The following is a 15,648-nucleotide window of genomic DNA, read 5'->3' as shown; positions in this document are numbered from 1 at the left end:
TCGATTCGCCCCAGTTAATTTTAGTGCAAACTTGAACATGATATTTAATCGTAAATGACGTCGGTCGATATTTTGCATGTATTGCATGGGTGGACGTCAATCAAGAATAGTGCCGTTTATCTGTTGAATTAGTTTATCGACCATAAAGAATGCCTTCATTGCTAAAAATATCACTGTTTTATTTTGAAAAAAAATATTTTCAACTCTTCATATATATGTGTTTGTTCATTTTGGTCGGTGAGAATTTATTGTCCGGATAAGTAGCCTAGGACGAGCGTTGCCACAAACTCGCAATTTAACTTCACACAATTATTTCTTGCGCGCTGTTTTTTCGTCACGTAATGTAAACGGTCTGGATTGACAAGCCAAAGTCTTATTGGTTTCATGGTAATTCAAGAGACGAGGTTTATGCATTTATTGTATGATAGTTCAAAGCAATTACAAGTTTTGAGCTCCCGAAGTCGTATACGAGTACGAATTTAAATAAAAAGAATTTATCCACTGTAATTGATTGGAAAGTTCATACAAAAAAATTAAACAACCCATTGCTTGTGCCTATTTAAACCACAATATCTTTCACGCTCATTTATTTCCACAAAACGCTGTGTGTGAGTGTCTAAGTGCAGCACTGGAACAGTAAGTGGTGTATTCTTCTGCATGTTCTTATTATCTGTTTCGTCGTCAGCATGTCATCAAGGTGAAGTAATATTGGTGCTGTGGACTATTGATGTTGTTACGTATTAAGGTAATCATTTTTGTTTGTCTCTTGCGAAGTTTGTTTGTCAAAACGGTGGTGCCGCAAATTTGATGTCACAAGGTGGTTAACGACGAACTAATTAAATCGAGTGAATAATCTGACAAATTATAGTTCACGAGTTACAATCAAATACTATTTGAAAATGGCATTACCTTCCCCGGGTCCGAAGATAATATTATGATGACACTTTTGTATTATGAAATAAAGTTTTTATATCGAGACGCCACGTTTTATTATAAATTTCCTATTTATTCCCACTGTGAAATCGATTAAATTATTTTTTTTCCTTTGCAATGCAAAAGTTATTAAATAGTATGAAAGTCGTGAGCACAAGTGGAAAATGACGGAGTTTGTTTAAATTCTTTGTAAGAAACTATAGTTCCCACTTCGCAAAAGCTTTTAAGAATAGTTGTATTTCTTAGCCAACGTCTCGCAGCACCGATAAATGTGGAGTCCCCTAATACTGTTTTCATTTTACAGCTGTTTTAGTTGGAGCCTCAGTGTCATACTATGCACACGGAGTTGTACAAGAATATTATAATCCAGTGGTGATAAAGAACACGCCGATGTATCTTAGGTTTGAATACGGATCTGCCTTATTTGTTGGTGAGTTAAAACCTCATTTTTGAAAATTTGCTCCAGAAGTATGTGTTCCAATATGGAGGTAACTAACTTTGTTCGCCTACTTTACATCAAGTTGTGTAAAGGGACTTAAACCGATGGGCAGGGGGTATATTCACTTGGCTAACACAGACAGTCCACGAACTTGTGATAGAAATAAGGAAAATCGTGATAAAATTATGGCCTAACCTTAACCTGGTACATACACTACGCGAGTACTGGAAATTTGACAACAATTTTCTTAGTTAAAAATAACATATGGCTTATAAATCTAGTATAACTTATGACTAAAAGCATGTTTGAAACTGAGAAATGCATATTGCACATAAAACTTCGACGCATTACTATCCGGTTCATTTGGATTGTCTCTGAGCAGGTATAGTACAGGAAAATCCATTTTGTTGAATTTAATTCATAACTGAATTTAGTGGGTATTCCTGCGGAGGAACTCTTCTGTCATTCGTCATAATATAAAGGCCATAAAGCGTCTTAGAAATCGGTAGATTCTATATCGGAAGTCCATGGTGAAACTATGAAAACATTTGGAAATACGTAAAACTATATTATCTATTAATTTTTCCCGTTCACAAAAAAAAAAAAAATTTGTCGACCAAAAATTTAGTCGAAACAATTTCATACTTGAGTTCCAAACCTTTTTAATTATCTCAATACAATAAATAAACAATATCGATTTTATAGCATTATGTGCATTTCGCCCTGAGTAACTAATTTTTGATTATAGTCGAGGGGAATTTTTTATTTCCACCCATACGTGGATTAGGAAACGTTGCATTAAATACAGTGACTTCTGTTTCCAATAAAATAACGTGACCCGGCAATCAGCTATAAAAGAAATTACCGAAACACGGAAAAGTAATTACGAAAATGGCATTACGGGTGCCACGTCAGCTCTGAGGTCTTACGCAAACCCAAAAAATCAATGCGGATTTGCACAATTGAGTTTGGGTCAACACTACATTTTGTTTCGGGTCACAGACGAACTTTATCGTGACAATGGAATATTTTCCTACTTGTTGAAAAGATCGTCCATTTTTAAAAAATGTGACACTGTCATTCGAGAGAGTATAATTATGTTCTATCGTACGGAGATGATGAACTAATTTTCTTCGGTTTTGTTATATTACATAGCAATTCTCGATCAGTTGAAATCAAAAAATTCTACCCTTTTAACACAAATAGCATCGCATTTAAATTTATTCAAACGAATTGATTTGGGCATCGCGATTGTTTTCAGGGGCCTCATTCATCGTTGCGTTATATCTATAGTGACGACAACAATTCGTTACAACCTTTGGGCGTGGTTGATTTTATCGCTCTGATAAGGATACCAAATTTTTAATAAAAATATACCAAGTGTGGGTATATTGAATATATTTATTACATTTTAATACCTTATAACCAATAATTTAAAACGCCTTCCGACGAAGTCTAGGAACCAATAGTCTTTGTAGATTATGGTATATCTACGTCTAATTAGTTTCTTGTGAGTTTTTCAAACTATAAAAGAGTCTTTGATAGGATTAATTAAACGTAGGAAAATCCATGTAGTTTTGAAGTAATGACCGAAGCCCTTTTTTTTGTTAGTTCCAGTGAATATGCTTAATTTTAGATAGAAATAAAAGTAGAACCAATTTCGATTTATTATAAGTAGGCTATTTCAAAACGGAGTAATTAGTTTTGATTTGCCTTCCATTTCTGATTTATAATCAACGAAAACTCCCAAAGAGTTCAGACTTCACGAGATCTTGAAATTAATTGGCAGTTTCGGAAATGGTCAGTACAAAATCGATAACCGACTGCGACGCTTTAGAATTAGATTATTGACTGGAAATCTCTGAACCCTTGAAATGAAAAGACTTTGTGACCTTTGGTCGGAAGTCTGGCTTAATCTTCATTTGAATATTATGAAGGTAGCTTGGTATAGAACATTGCGCGCTGGCCGTGTTTTAATCGGAAATTTTTGTAAGTTATAGCCAACGCAATTTTGTCTTTTACCTGGGCTTTTTGATTATTTCAATTGATTCAATATGTAACTTCAAGCAGACAAAATTCTCCGATTTCCTGAAATATATAACGTCAGTAGAGTCGTGTTTCGACCAAGTCTTTTTAAAAAGCGCGGGAAAATAATTGAGCATTTTCCTTTACGCCCTGTCAACACCTGTTTAAAATAGTTTTGGCGGGATTCTTAATGATATGTCGCCAAGCCAAATATTCCACTAGCAGGCCACACACCGAACAACTGGGTTCAAGTTTACCTTTGCCGCTTGATTAATACATCAAATATTTATATCAAAAGAATTTTTTGATGACTTGAAGTTGAAGTACCTGCCAACAAGCGATTCGCGTAGCGAGAGAACATCAGTTTCTTCTGTAATTAAATTGTCCAGTGTCACTCTATCTATATAACAATGCAACATATGATTGAATGTTATGGTAGAGGGTATAACAAGAACACTACTGGCGTTGTTATCTTGTGACAAGAAAAAAGGAGAATTTTAATGACTATGATATTTATCATTTATTTCGTATCATGAAATTTGATTTTACCAGCGTGTTTCCACTTCAGATATAACACATTTGCAAGTATTTCATGCGGAATTAGCATTTTGACAATGCTGAAAACAGAAGTCGTACCGGGCGGTAATTGATTCAGAAGATACTTTAAATTTTATAGAATTTTTACCTAAAAAAAGCCAACGATGATATTGATATATTGCTAACAAGGAAATTTTCATTGCATATAGTCATAGTGTATTGTTAGCTTAGAAACAACTTATTTTCACGTTCGATGTTTCTCTCTAAAACAAAACCCACGAAATGCATTTGCAGACTGCAGTACCAAAAACATCCCGGGTCACGGATTCAGCCAGATTACCAGAAATGAGTGGGGATCAAAAAGTGCATTATAACACCACGATTCCACTTAACTACCGTAATTTCTTGGACAGATTATCTTTGTTTCCCTGACAAATAAATTTTCGTTACAGGATGGGCGTCACTGGTTGTTGGAATTCTCGGCGGTGTGATTTTAATATTCACCAGTATTTTTGTAATAATGCGACTGAACGTTGCCGAGAGAAGAGGGAGATTGTTGCCAGGCGCAAGAGTAAGATCAAATAATCACCAACACCACGGCCCGCAGCAAAGGCAGCAACATCTTCCTATGGCGCAGCAGCAAAAGAATCAACACACGAGACCAGTAAGTCTGCCATTTCTGTCTATTGTCTTGTTAATTATCTCGATAAAAAGAGGTTTCTTTATAGAACGTGTCTTGTGTATAAAATTCGCTGATCCTTGAATTCTCAAAAACTTCTTCTTCTTTATCATTTAAAATTTTATAATGCTCATTTCCAGAGTGTTTTAGCGAGATAGAGGGTATAAATTTCAAAGGCACAATTATGTTTTAAAATAATTAAACAGCTGCCGTGAAAAATTAATGACATCTAACTTTGGCGTACGCAGTCTATCCAAACTTTTTCGGGTTCGGCTTTTGGTTACCAAAACCAAACTGGAAGTCTTTCAAAGACAAAATAACCACTCAGTTATACAATTCATACCTAAATTTGCGACAGATAAACATAATTGGAAATTGGCAAATAGCAGCCAAAGCGGCGAAAGTGGGCCAATGTTTACATCGATGCTTGAAAAAAGTTACTGAGGGCTTTTAAAATTTCATCTGTCGCGTCGCTATGGTGTTACTACCGATCAGCCTTTGTTGCAGCCTTTGTTACGGAGGTCGATGCCAAACACGATGTTCAGGGAAACATCCATTCCTAGGCTTACCAAAAAATATGAAACAAAAAACGGGACATTGGGCAGGCCTTGGTTCGATTCCGGGGCTTAGTGATATTATTTTAGTTCATATGACTATTAGTAACATTCAACTCATTGGAAAACGAGATCTTACTTTTGAGCATTTTGAATAATTTAACGTAATGTATACGTTAAATTTGACGTAATAAATAGCAGTTCTATCTCACACTGAAGTGAGTGGCAAATTAATGATAAATGTTCTGCTTGCGTTTAAAAACAATTTTGTATATATTTTGAATATAAAATTATATTTATGACTGCCATACTGTATGACCACGACATAAGTCTACCGGGCGAGACACCGGGACAACTTGCAAAATTGAGATTGTCCCGACTGAACCGGGACGTATAGTATGCCTATTCATTCCCAAACTTGCACTAGGTTCATAACAAGTGCTAACTATTCTATCTTGACTTTAATCACAACGTTTACTTTCAGGGCGTCAGAATCCAAGCAGACGGTATACTAACAAAACAAAGAATAGCACAACACAATATAAAAGCAGGACCTAAAAATGGACATTCGCATCATACACAGCCAACTGCAGCAGTAAGAAAGCCTACAAATAGGCCTACCTCGCTTCAATCATCGAAGTCGTCCAACGATCGTCGATCGTATTCTGGCGAGAATTCACAAAGACTACAAAGTGCAGATCGTCCAGACGGAAGTGGAAAACACGTACATCATCATCATCATCACCATTTGCATGGCTCAAAATCAGAAAATATTCTCAAAACGAAGTCACGAGACGATGAAACCCCACCAAAGGCACACGACGACTCTAACGTTATGCGAGAAACGAACGGAAGCCACACACGAATCAGGCCTGCCAAAGAATACGTTTGAGTGACATCACAATGAACTCTACACGCCTGAGTGAATGTGCTCGCCGTGCTCCGTGATATGTCGAAGACGGCCAAATGCGTTTTAAGAACGTGAAATCCGAATAACACACTAACTGGAATCATTTTACATTTAGATAGCTAACTCATGATAAATTTATTAGTCAATTGGCTAGTAGTCTGTAGTTGTCTTGGCCTTTGAATCACTGATTTTGACCCATGGAGGCGCGAAATGTCGGGATGTTGCGTAAAGCTCAGACAGTCTGCTGGGGCAAAGTTCCAACGCTATGAACGCCATTTTAGTAATAATTAATAAGCAAACCGACAATCCAAAGTATTTATAGCTGATCTCGTCTTCCTTGTTCACAATATATATATTATTCTAAGTATATACGATTAAAACGTCATGATTAAGTGATTTATCTTTTTATCTGGTTCAAACAAATATGAACTTTTTTTCAAACAACTTCGTATCTTAGTATAAATATTTACCTTATACGTGTTCACTTGAAACTACAGGATTTCATTCGAGAAAGGTCAGATCAGAATATGTAGCCACATAGAGTGGATTGTTGAGTGAAGAAGAAAATGTGAGGTGCTGACGCTGACTAACCATCCACTGGTATTTAAATATGCGAAATTGCGTTCTGATCTATGTCCGATTCCATCAGTGGACGAACTATCGTTCTCATAAACTAGCATCCAATGTACTTGTGGGCATGTGGAAAGATGGGCCGTTAAATGGATGGTCAGATTGGTAGAAACAGGAAGTGTGGTGGAAGTCTAGTCCGAAGCAGTGGGCTCGGCGATTGGCGCATCCTACTAAATGTTGAAAACACGCATGCCATTAAATCGCTGACTACTCTGCGCGGGCGACAACGCTTAGTAACGCCGCTTTGGGAATTTAATCTGGCTCGCCTGATGCTGCCACAACCAAACTAAAACCAAATATAGATGTTTCAGTTAAAAATATCTCACGGAGTTAGCGATTAAATTTAGTTTTGGCATGGGGCTTATTTTTTTCCACTTTTGCTTTTTCAACCAACACTGTAAATATTGTTCATAAAATGTAATATTTAACATCACACTTACATGGCCCGCCATTATAAATGAAAAAACATTGGCCCCTGGTCCAAAAGCCTTGCCCATCCCTGCTTTAGATTATTGTTAATATAGCAATCTCATTATTAGCGAACGGTGGGATTGCCGCGTTAGCTGACAAGCAAGCTTATCGGCGAGGTTTGGAAACATCACGTCGCTGACTTTTTAACACACCAATGTGAAAATTTATGTTATTATTTTCGAAAATATGGAAAAAGCAAGAACATTTGGCAGGATGCTAAAAAGGCATAAAAGTACAGAGACACATTGAAAAGCAGTGTTCCGAAACGGCAGTGGTTCAATACAGAGGAATTATAAAACTGAAAATGTACAATTATAGTACAAATAGAAGAAAAAACGAGAATCATTTATACTATTAGTTCATTGATCTGAAGCAAATCATCAATAAAGGTAAATCTAATTAAGAGTTTTTTATAAGAAGATTTGCTCTGAGGATTGGAAATTTTGCGCTTTTAATCAAAGATACCTGGCAATTCAATATCATTTGAACAAAACAAATCGTGTAATGACTATATGTGATAGAATTGTTGTACTTATCCTTGTTTTAGAATTATACCAGAAAGGACATGGCTTCCTACAGCAATCACAAAAATTGGCGCTCCAGACGTGTGTGTACCAATATGAAGGTTCAGATACCTAATTTTGTTTGCCTATTTTACATAAAGTTGTGTAAAGGGGAGGGGGTATATTCACTTGACTAACGCAGACAGTCCCTGTTCTCGTAATAAAACCAAAATAAGGAAAACCGGAATAAAATTATGGCAGAACCCTAACCTGGTACACATATACAAGGGAGTAACCAAAATTTAATAAGAAAACACTGAAATGCAATAAAAATGAAAGACAAAAAAAGACACACGGAGTCTTCTGCAACCAATTATTGCTTCAATAAATAATCACAAAGTGCTGGTTGCAACAGCATGAGACTACAATTCTAACTAACCACACAGAGGGGCGCTCCAGAAGTGTAGGTACCAATATGGAGGTACCTAATTTTGTTCGTCTACTTTACATCAAGTTGTGTAAAGGGAATGAAACCTATGGGCAGGAGGTATATTCACTTGGATAACACAGACAGTTCCCGGACTCGTAAGTCATAATAGAACTAAAATAGGGAAATTCAGAATAAAATTATGGCCTGGCCCTAACCTGGTAGACACGAGAGTACCCACAGCGGAACCAGAGCGGGGAGATGGTAATTTGCTCATACACTTTAGAGACTAAGGCAACTATTTGTAAATGAATCACATGTTTGATTATATTCAGCCTAGAACTAATGATAAATTAACAACAAGTCTTCACTAACGATTATCCAAGACATTGATCAATGTCTGTGACACAGAGAATAAAAAATGAAATTATTAGCAGACTCTTCATGCAATTATGTAAATTGTATAAAAAAAATGGTGCAATACAGTTGACATGTTTTATGGCGTGCAATACTGTCATCTTACATGCAAAAAGGTTGAAGTTTTGACTTCGACAAATTAAGGCCAATAAATCAAATGTGAGGGACTCTAGTTTACAATTTGTATAATAAATTTGCATATTAAAGCATGTCAAGCACTTTAATTAAATTTGTTCAAAAAGTCCCATGCATGTGCGTATCTGAACAAAACGGATAAAATGAAAATTTTGAGATTAAGGCCATGCATATTTGTTGGCCCCCAACAAGGATAATTGCAAAGCACTTTTAATTGAAGCACTTGAGCTAGAGTAAGTGCCTTTAAAAACCAACTGCCTGAAATTGCATGTTTAGCATTAGGAGAGTGGGCCAAATTTCACCTATATTGAGATAACTCTTCTCATGGGAAACGCATAAAAAATGGGTCCAAATGCGCTCAACGCCGCCCAGAAGTACCAAAAGAACAAAAATTTTCTAAAAGTCATTAAAATGAAGAAAATATAAATCATCTCTTTTTTCTTACTGATTGATGATCTGTATCAGAAGAAGTTCTTTTTCTAGAATTAGAGCCAGTTCCTGAACACTGTGCGCTTTCTGTTTCCATCGCTATATCTTCAATTTTCTTGCATGTGAAAGAGTTATCTTCATCACTAGATATTATTATGTGATTTTTAGGTCTCGTTGGAATCTGAAAAATATTAATCAAAATATATCCAACAAATTTGCGTAAAATTTATAAAGCACTCACATATCTCCCTGTAGAGAAAAATAGGTACTCCCGAAGTATGTGTACTAGGTTTGAGTTAGGCCATAATTTTATTTGGATTTTAATTATTTTAGTTCTATTACGAGTTTGGAAACTGTCTGTTTTAGCCAAGTGAATATCCCCCTGTCCATAGGTTTCAGTCCTATTATACAACTTGATGTAAAGTAGGTGAACAAGATTAGTTACCTCCATATTGGTACACACTCTTCTGAAGCACCGAAAAAGAATAATACAAAACTGGCAATGGAAAGTCTAACCTAGTAAAGACTACCAATTGGGGTTTGGGGATACGTAAGATTAAATACCTTTCCTTGCTCTAAATACATTTGTGTTAGTGTCCAAAAAGACTCAAATAGTTTAAATCAAATAGTTTAGTCAAGACTGACAACATAACTTCCAGACAAAGCATCCGGGGCAGTTAATCATAGAACTAAAATAGCAATTTCAGCATTAAGATTATGTTGGCAATCTTGAAACTCTATCGCACTTTGTATAATTGCAAACTAATCTAAAACAGTACAATTTTTTGAGAGAATGAGCCAAAAGATTAAAGGGTTCAGATTAACGAAACATTCAAGCAAATAAATTACCTAAAAACTACATATCAGTCACAAACAGCATGCTAGATCAGAGGTGGGCAAGGTTTTTGGATCAGGAGCCAAACCTTTTGCCCACCTAGACTGGGGGTCATGTAAGTTTAACAAAAAAGTTAAATTTTATGAACAATATTTACAGTGTTACAAAAGCATTAGTGGAAACAATAAGCCTCGTGCCAAAACTAAATTTAATCGCAATCTCAACAAATTCCTCGAGGTATTTATTAGCTAAAACATCAAAATTTAATATTAGTTTGGTTGTGGCAGTAGCAGTCGGCCAGATTAAATTACCAAGTGGGCCATATCTGGCCCGCGGACGTAGTTTGCCCATGTCAGCAGATGCAATATAAACAATCATAAAGAATCAAAACAAGAAATGAACAAAACTAACCTGCATTTTTTGCATTGCATATTTTCTTGTCCATTGTTTTGCTTTTTCATTGAATAAATTACGATTGCATTTGAATTCTGACGACTGATCAAAGAAATATGGCAAAAAAGAAATAAAGAACAAGATTAGAAAACCTTTGTAATGCGAGGTATATGGCACATAGATGAAATACTAGGAATTATCTGGAAAAAATTCTAATAATTACAAAATTAACAAAGTTGAGATCTATCTAAAGCAGTGTTTCCCAACCCAAGTCCTCGGTCTCAAATGAGTCCGCAGAACGTTTGAATGAGTCCACAACGAGCCAGAAATTCTCTGCGGGCCGCAAACGTTTTTGCGAAACTTAATTGACTATCAGCAAAGTTACGATTTACGTTAGGATTTACATAAAACATAAAAAGCCAGTTTATTCACATACCATCAATCAAGTCAATAATTACCGGTTACTGAGTAGGGCTGGCATATAATCGCATATTCAACTATTAGAATAGCAGTTTACTATACGAAAATTCGGTTACACGTCGACTCTTTTAACGAGTGACGTATACGCGACGATTACTTCAGAAGTTGTTCGCGAGAATTTTAACGCGATGAACATGTATTTATGATTTACTAATATACTTTAAATATATTTTTCATAAATACTAAATTAAGTTGTACATTCTGGAAATTTATAGCAGATAGTAGGATTTTTTCTAACGGCGATAACAAATTCGCAAGATCGCAAAAAATATGTATCAAAGCCGAATTTAATCGGGCAATATATTCTCTCATTATTATGTTCGAAGATGGCCGTGGAATTTTGAAGAAGTAATGCTTCCATCTTGTCGTAAGTCGACGCAACCCCGAGTTACCATGAACAGAATTAAATTAAAATAGAAAAGACATTTTAAATTCTCGTCGTTGTCATGGATTGAATATTGTGCGACAGAAAAGTCCATTATACACTAAAAAAAGTTGGCTCTTTTAACAAACGCGTAATTGCGGCAAATTTCCGATTTTGAAATTCGTTAAATTTCTGTTGTGTTTGGCTTGAGTCCGCAAAGGTTTTCGCCGGTGAGAAAAATAGTCCGCGACCAAAAAAGGTTGGGAAACGCTGATCTAAAGTAATCGTATTTTTACCAGTTATTTCCCTACAGCCCCCTATGGGGAGGGAACTCCACCTAAAATTTCAAACACCTTCATAATTTTATGGTGTGACACCATGCTTCAATTCTTAACGAAAAAAATATTGTATCTGAATATTCAGAAAGTGGGTTATATGCTGATGCAGATGAATAGTCAAATACATAACACATTTTTATAAGTTAAAAACAGTTTTATCACTGAAAAAAAAAATTTATCTACCACTGCCCAAGTTTGAACCCTGTACTGTGGAATTTACCCCAATAGAGTAAAACTACTGTAATCAGTACCGTAGTTTATTTTTTCGCCATACTGAAAGCACACTAGATATACACATTACAATGAATTATGAAAAAACAGTTTTAGGGTTAGAGGAACTGCGGGAAACCAATATTAGTTATTGAGCTACGTCACCCCTAAATTTTACTGACATACGCAATCGCCATAGATTAGGCATTATGGTACAAATTTAATCTCCAAAGTGAATGCAACCCGTGATTATGTCTAACAATAATCAGGAGAAAAAAGTAAAACATTGTATCATCAGTCAGTATGTCTCATTTAATCCCTGACTCGGTACAATCCTTGCATGTGAAATTTATCAACAAGAAGTAAACGGTTGACAATCACTGACATAGGCAAAGGCCACAGAGGCCTTGGTATGGCATATGATCAAGCCATCTTGTCATATTTCCTCTTTCAAGCAAATTGATTGTTAAAATATGATTGAATAGTTGAATCTGATGTCATTTCAATATAACCATTTCTAAAATTTCACTTTCAAATTTTTTATTCTGCTTGCCATCATCATATTCAATCAAAAATTATCCAATGCATTACACTTCAATTTATATTTCAGCACGGTGATTTGTATATAATATACATAAATTTTTAAATATAGTTTCTTAGTAAGAATTAACAATACTGAACCTAATTCAAAATCTTTTTACATTAAACTTACTATGTCTGTCATCAGAGGATCATCAGGATTTGGTTCTGCCATCAATAATTGTATCGTTATTAGAAGAGATGAGATGTTGAGTGATGGCTTCCATGCACCCTGAAATTAAATTACAAGTTGAGAAAAAGAAAATTGAACTTACTACATCCCTGTGAAATTACCAATTTGCCATTTAAATATTGTGTTACATCAACTAGTAGAATATATCAATTTAGAACAGTGGTACTAGAATGATGGGGCGCGCACCACAAGCTTATTAGCTTATGAAACTTATTAAAAATAAAAAATTTGTTAGATTTGGATATTTACATTTCTTTATTGTTTGAAGATTGCGATTCCATACACATATTTCAACGTATATTTTGAATAAAACATACTTTCGCCTTACTATTTGTTATTTATAGCTCATTGTTAGCTAGTTATATTTGAGTAGGGCGCGAGACTTGACAAATTATTAAAAGCTAATCAATTAGATAGAGAAGGGTGAAATGAAGCAAAAAGGGTGACCATATAATAATTAGAAATAACTATATTACTTCTGATATCGAAAAAAAAATATGGTTGTGATATATTGATTGCCTCTCTTCATGACTTGTGTATATGGGAAAACAGAATATATTGTTTATTTGTTAAAATGTAGAGGAATTAAGTTAAGCACAAGTTAAAAATATTCACAATTCCAACAATCATAAGGCAATGCAACATTTTTCAGTATATATAGTAGCCTACCCATTTTTAAAACTGAAACCATAAATTTTAAACCTTTCCATCCAAATTTCCTGCCTTTCAAAAACACCTTACAAAATAGGTTATACACAATGTGGCATTGCTTATTTCTGTACTAAAAAGTTGGATGAGCATCCTCTGCATATATTACCTGTGGTGGCATTTTCAGTGAGTCAAGGCATATTCGTCCTCCATTATCAATGTTCGGATGATATATCGGAGTTTGAAAAATTACTTTTGGAGGTTCGAATGGATAACGATCGGTGACAGTGACTTGTAATTGAAATAATCCACCATAGTAAGGCGTCCCTTCACTCCCAATGATTTCTGAATATAAAATATCTCAATCAAATTTGATCATGTTACAACAATATTTCTACTTGATATGGTGTGTTATTTGATATAGTCTAGATCAGGGGTTCTCAACCTGGGGTTCACGAGAAGATTTTCAGGGGTACTTGGATGACAGTCGAGTTTTTGTATGTTGCTGTTTTTTAATATCCTTTATTACTACCATTGGAAAATGCGTGCCCATTGAAACTAGACGCCAATCGAAACGTACCGTAGATTTTCCCTGACCTTGCGTTGTTGTGATTGTGACGCAACAATGTGAAATTCAAGGCTTTGCGTACAAACTGTGAAATCTTTAAAGACAGCGTGCTGCGAGCATTGGAGAAGTGATTATGCCTATTGAAACTTAAAGAGAGATTTTAAGAATTCATTAGCTAGGCAGACGATAAGGGCAAAAATATCAACTAGACGATTTAATTTAGTTACATCTGGTCAATAAATTGGTGTTACAACAAATTGTTAGACAATATATCAGTATATCACAACTTTGTTCGGTTCCGATTGCTGGGGTTCGCGTTGATTGTTTCGTGACTCAAGGGGTACTTGAGCGAAAAAAGGTTGAGAACCCCTGGTCTAGATTAACAAATAAGTTACCATTCTAGCTAGAGATGCATGTTTTTTTTAATCATAGAGATGATGAGAGAGAAAAAAAAAGTTTATATTCATCCTCGTAAACGCAGAGCTTAATGAAAAGCGTAAGGTTGTGTACACAAAATGATACAGTAAGATATCTATATTGTCAATTCGAGGAGACTATAATCAGACGGTGGCTCATTCAGATGAAGTGTGGTATGGGAATAGCTAACTGCACAGTACTTGTGCCAGAATGTCTGAAAGCATGGCTTTGTCATTACCCAGTTTACTGGCTTCTTGATATTAGGCTTAACAAACAAAACCTTGATTAAAATTGTTCGCAGTAAAATGGTAAATGTACTGCGAGTACCGGTATAAGTTTAATAGACTACTTCTGTACGGGTCTCATGTAGTTTCTTACCTAACATACTTCTAGTGGGCGTAGCATGACAATTTTTTCACGTATCAATCCTAACCCCCACCTGACTACATCATCTAAAAATTACGTCATTACGACGTCACAGTGACGTAATAGAGCCCTTCAAACTACACGAACTGCCATCCAAGACGCGCAAACGAGCACCCGAAATCGAACAGTTATTTCTCTCGTTTTCTGGTCGCAACGATTCCAATAGGAGAGAGACCGACAACGTCAGTCAGTTCTTTGTCATCGGCGCCAATGCCATTTCGGTCGATCGTGCGCATATTTGGCAAGCTCTATGACGTGATTGTGATGTCGTAGTGATTTAATTTTTGGACGGCGTAATTAGATGGGGGTTAGGATTGACATATCAAAAAATTGTTATGCTACGCCCACTAGAAGTACGTTAGGTACGAAACTACATGAGACCCCTTCTGTACTTACTTATAAATAGACTGGGTTGAAGTAAAATAAAAAATTATATTAAAATATGAGATTAGACTTCACTCACGAGCATGCAACAGATCTTTATTTGTTTCATCCTGATTGCACGAAACTCCTGGTGGTGGACTTTGTTGCAACATCTCCAATTCCCTTTTTAATCTCGCTGCCTTCTGCATATTTCAAGTTTTGTGAAGAAAAATCTTCTTCTTTACCGCAAAATACGGTACGGTATCAGTGCCAAACGCTAGATTTCTCAAGCGAAATCAGCCTCCAAATTCACGAAAAAGTAACCAACCTCTATTGCTCAGGAACAATCCCAATCACCTACACAGGAAGAACAGCGAAATGCTTGGGGTCAAACCAAGATGACATGCCGCGATAAATTTGTTTACATTTACAAACAGGGCAGTCACGTGACTAATGTACATGCATGGCATTCAATTCAATTCGTTTATAACTCCGGAAGTCCACCCTCTGTGGTCCATATAAAAACAACACAACAAATAAACATAAGCAAAACAAAAATAACGCAATAAATACATAAAATACCTGATATGAAAATCAGATTCACAGTAAGTCTCAAAAAAGAGTTATAATACAGCAATTTAATGGATCAAAAGTGATAGGCCGCGAGCCGAGGCCATTTATCTTTCAGTTTCGTAGCGCACATAAGGTAACTACCTGAAAATGATTTTAAAATGTTCCCCAGTGG

General features: G+C 35.7%; 2 protein-coding genes across 2 annotated transcripts in view; one reads left to right on the top strand and one right to left on the bottom strand.

Annotated features, from left to right (window-relative positions):
• The window catches only part of LOC120327612 (claudin-7-like), a 28,752-nt gene extending 22,184 nt beyond the window's left edge, over positions 1-6,568 (top strand). The window contains exons 4-6 of the mRNA XM_039393943.2: positions 1,238-1,363; positions 4,387-4,598; positions 5,652-6,568. Coding sequence (XP_039249877.1) covers positions 1,238-1,363; positions 4,387-4,598; positions 5,652-6,059 — 746 coding nt within the window. The 3' untranslated portion in view covers positions 6,060-6,568. The remainder of the gene's footprint in view (positions 1-1,237; positions 1,364-4,386; positions 4,599-5,651) is intronic.
• A 767-nt stretch (positions 6,569-7,335) lies between these two features.
• LOC120328302 (ubiquitin-conjugating enzyme E2 T-like) lies at positions 7,336-15,374 on the bottom strand. Its single transcript, XM_039394746.2, has 5 exons — positions 15,004-15,374; positions 13,299-13,474; positions 12,422-12,520; positions 10,336-10,419; positions 7,336-9,270 (listed from the first exon to the last, which is right to left on the bottom strand). Exons 1-5 carry the CDS (start codon positions 15,110-15,112, stop codon positions 9,088-9,090), a joined length of 651 nt encoding a protein of 216 aa, XP_039250680.1. The 5' UTR covers positions 15,113-15,374; the 3' UTR covers positions 7,336-9,087.
• Positions 15,375-15,648: the final 274 nt, after the last annotated feature.

The sequence above is a fragment of the Styela clava genome, chromosome 7 (assembly GCF_964204865.1).
Source record: "Styela clava chromosome 7, kaStyClav1.hap1.2, whole genome shotgun sequence".
Taxonomy (NCBI): Eukaryota; Metazoa; Chordata; class Ascidiacea; order Stolidobranchia; family Styelidae; genus Styela; species Styela clava.
The sequence above is the reverse complement of the archived record's forward strand: the minus strand, read 5'-3'. Positions and strand labels throughout refer to the sequence as shown.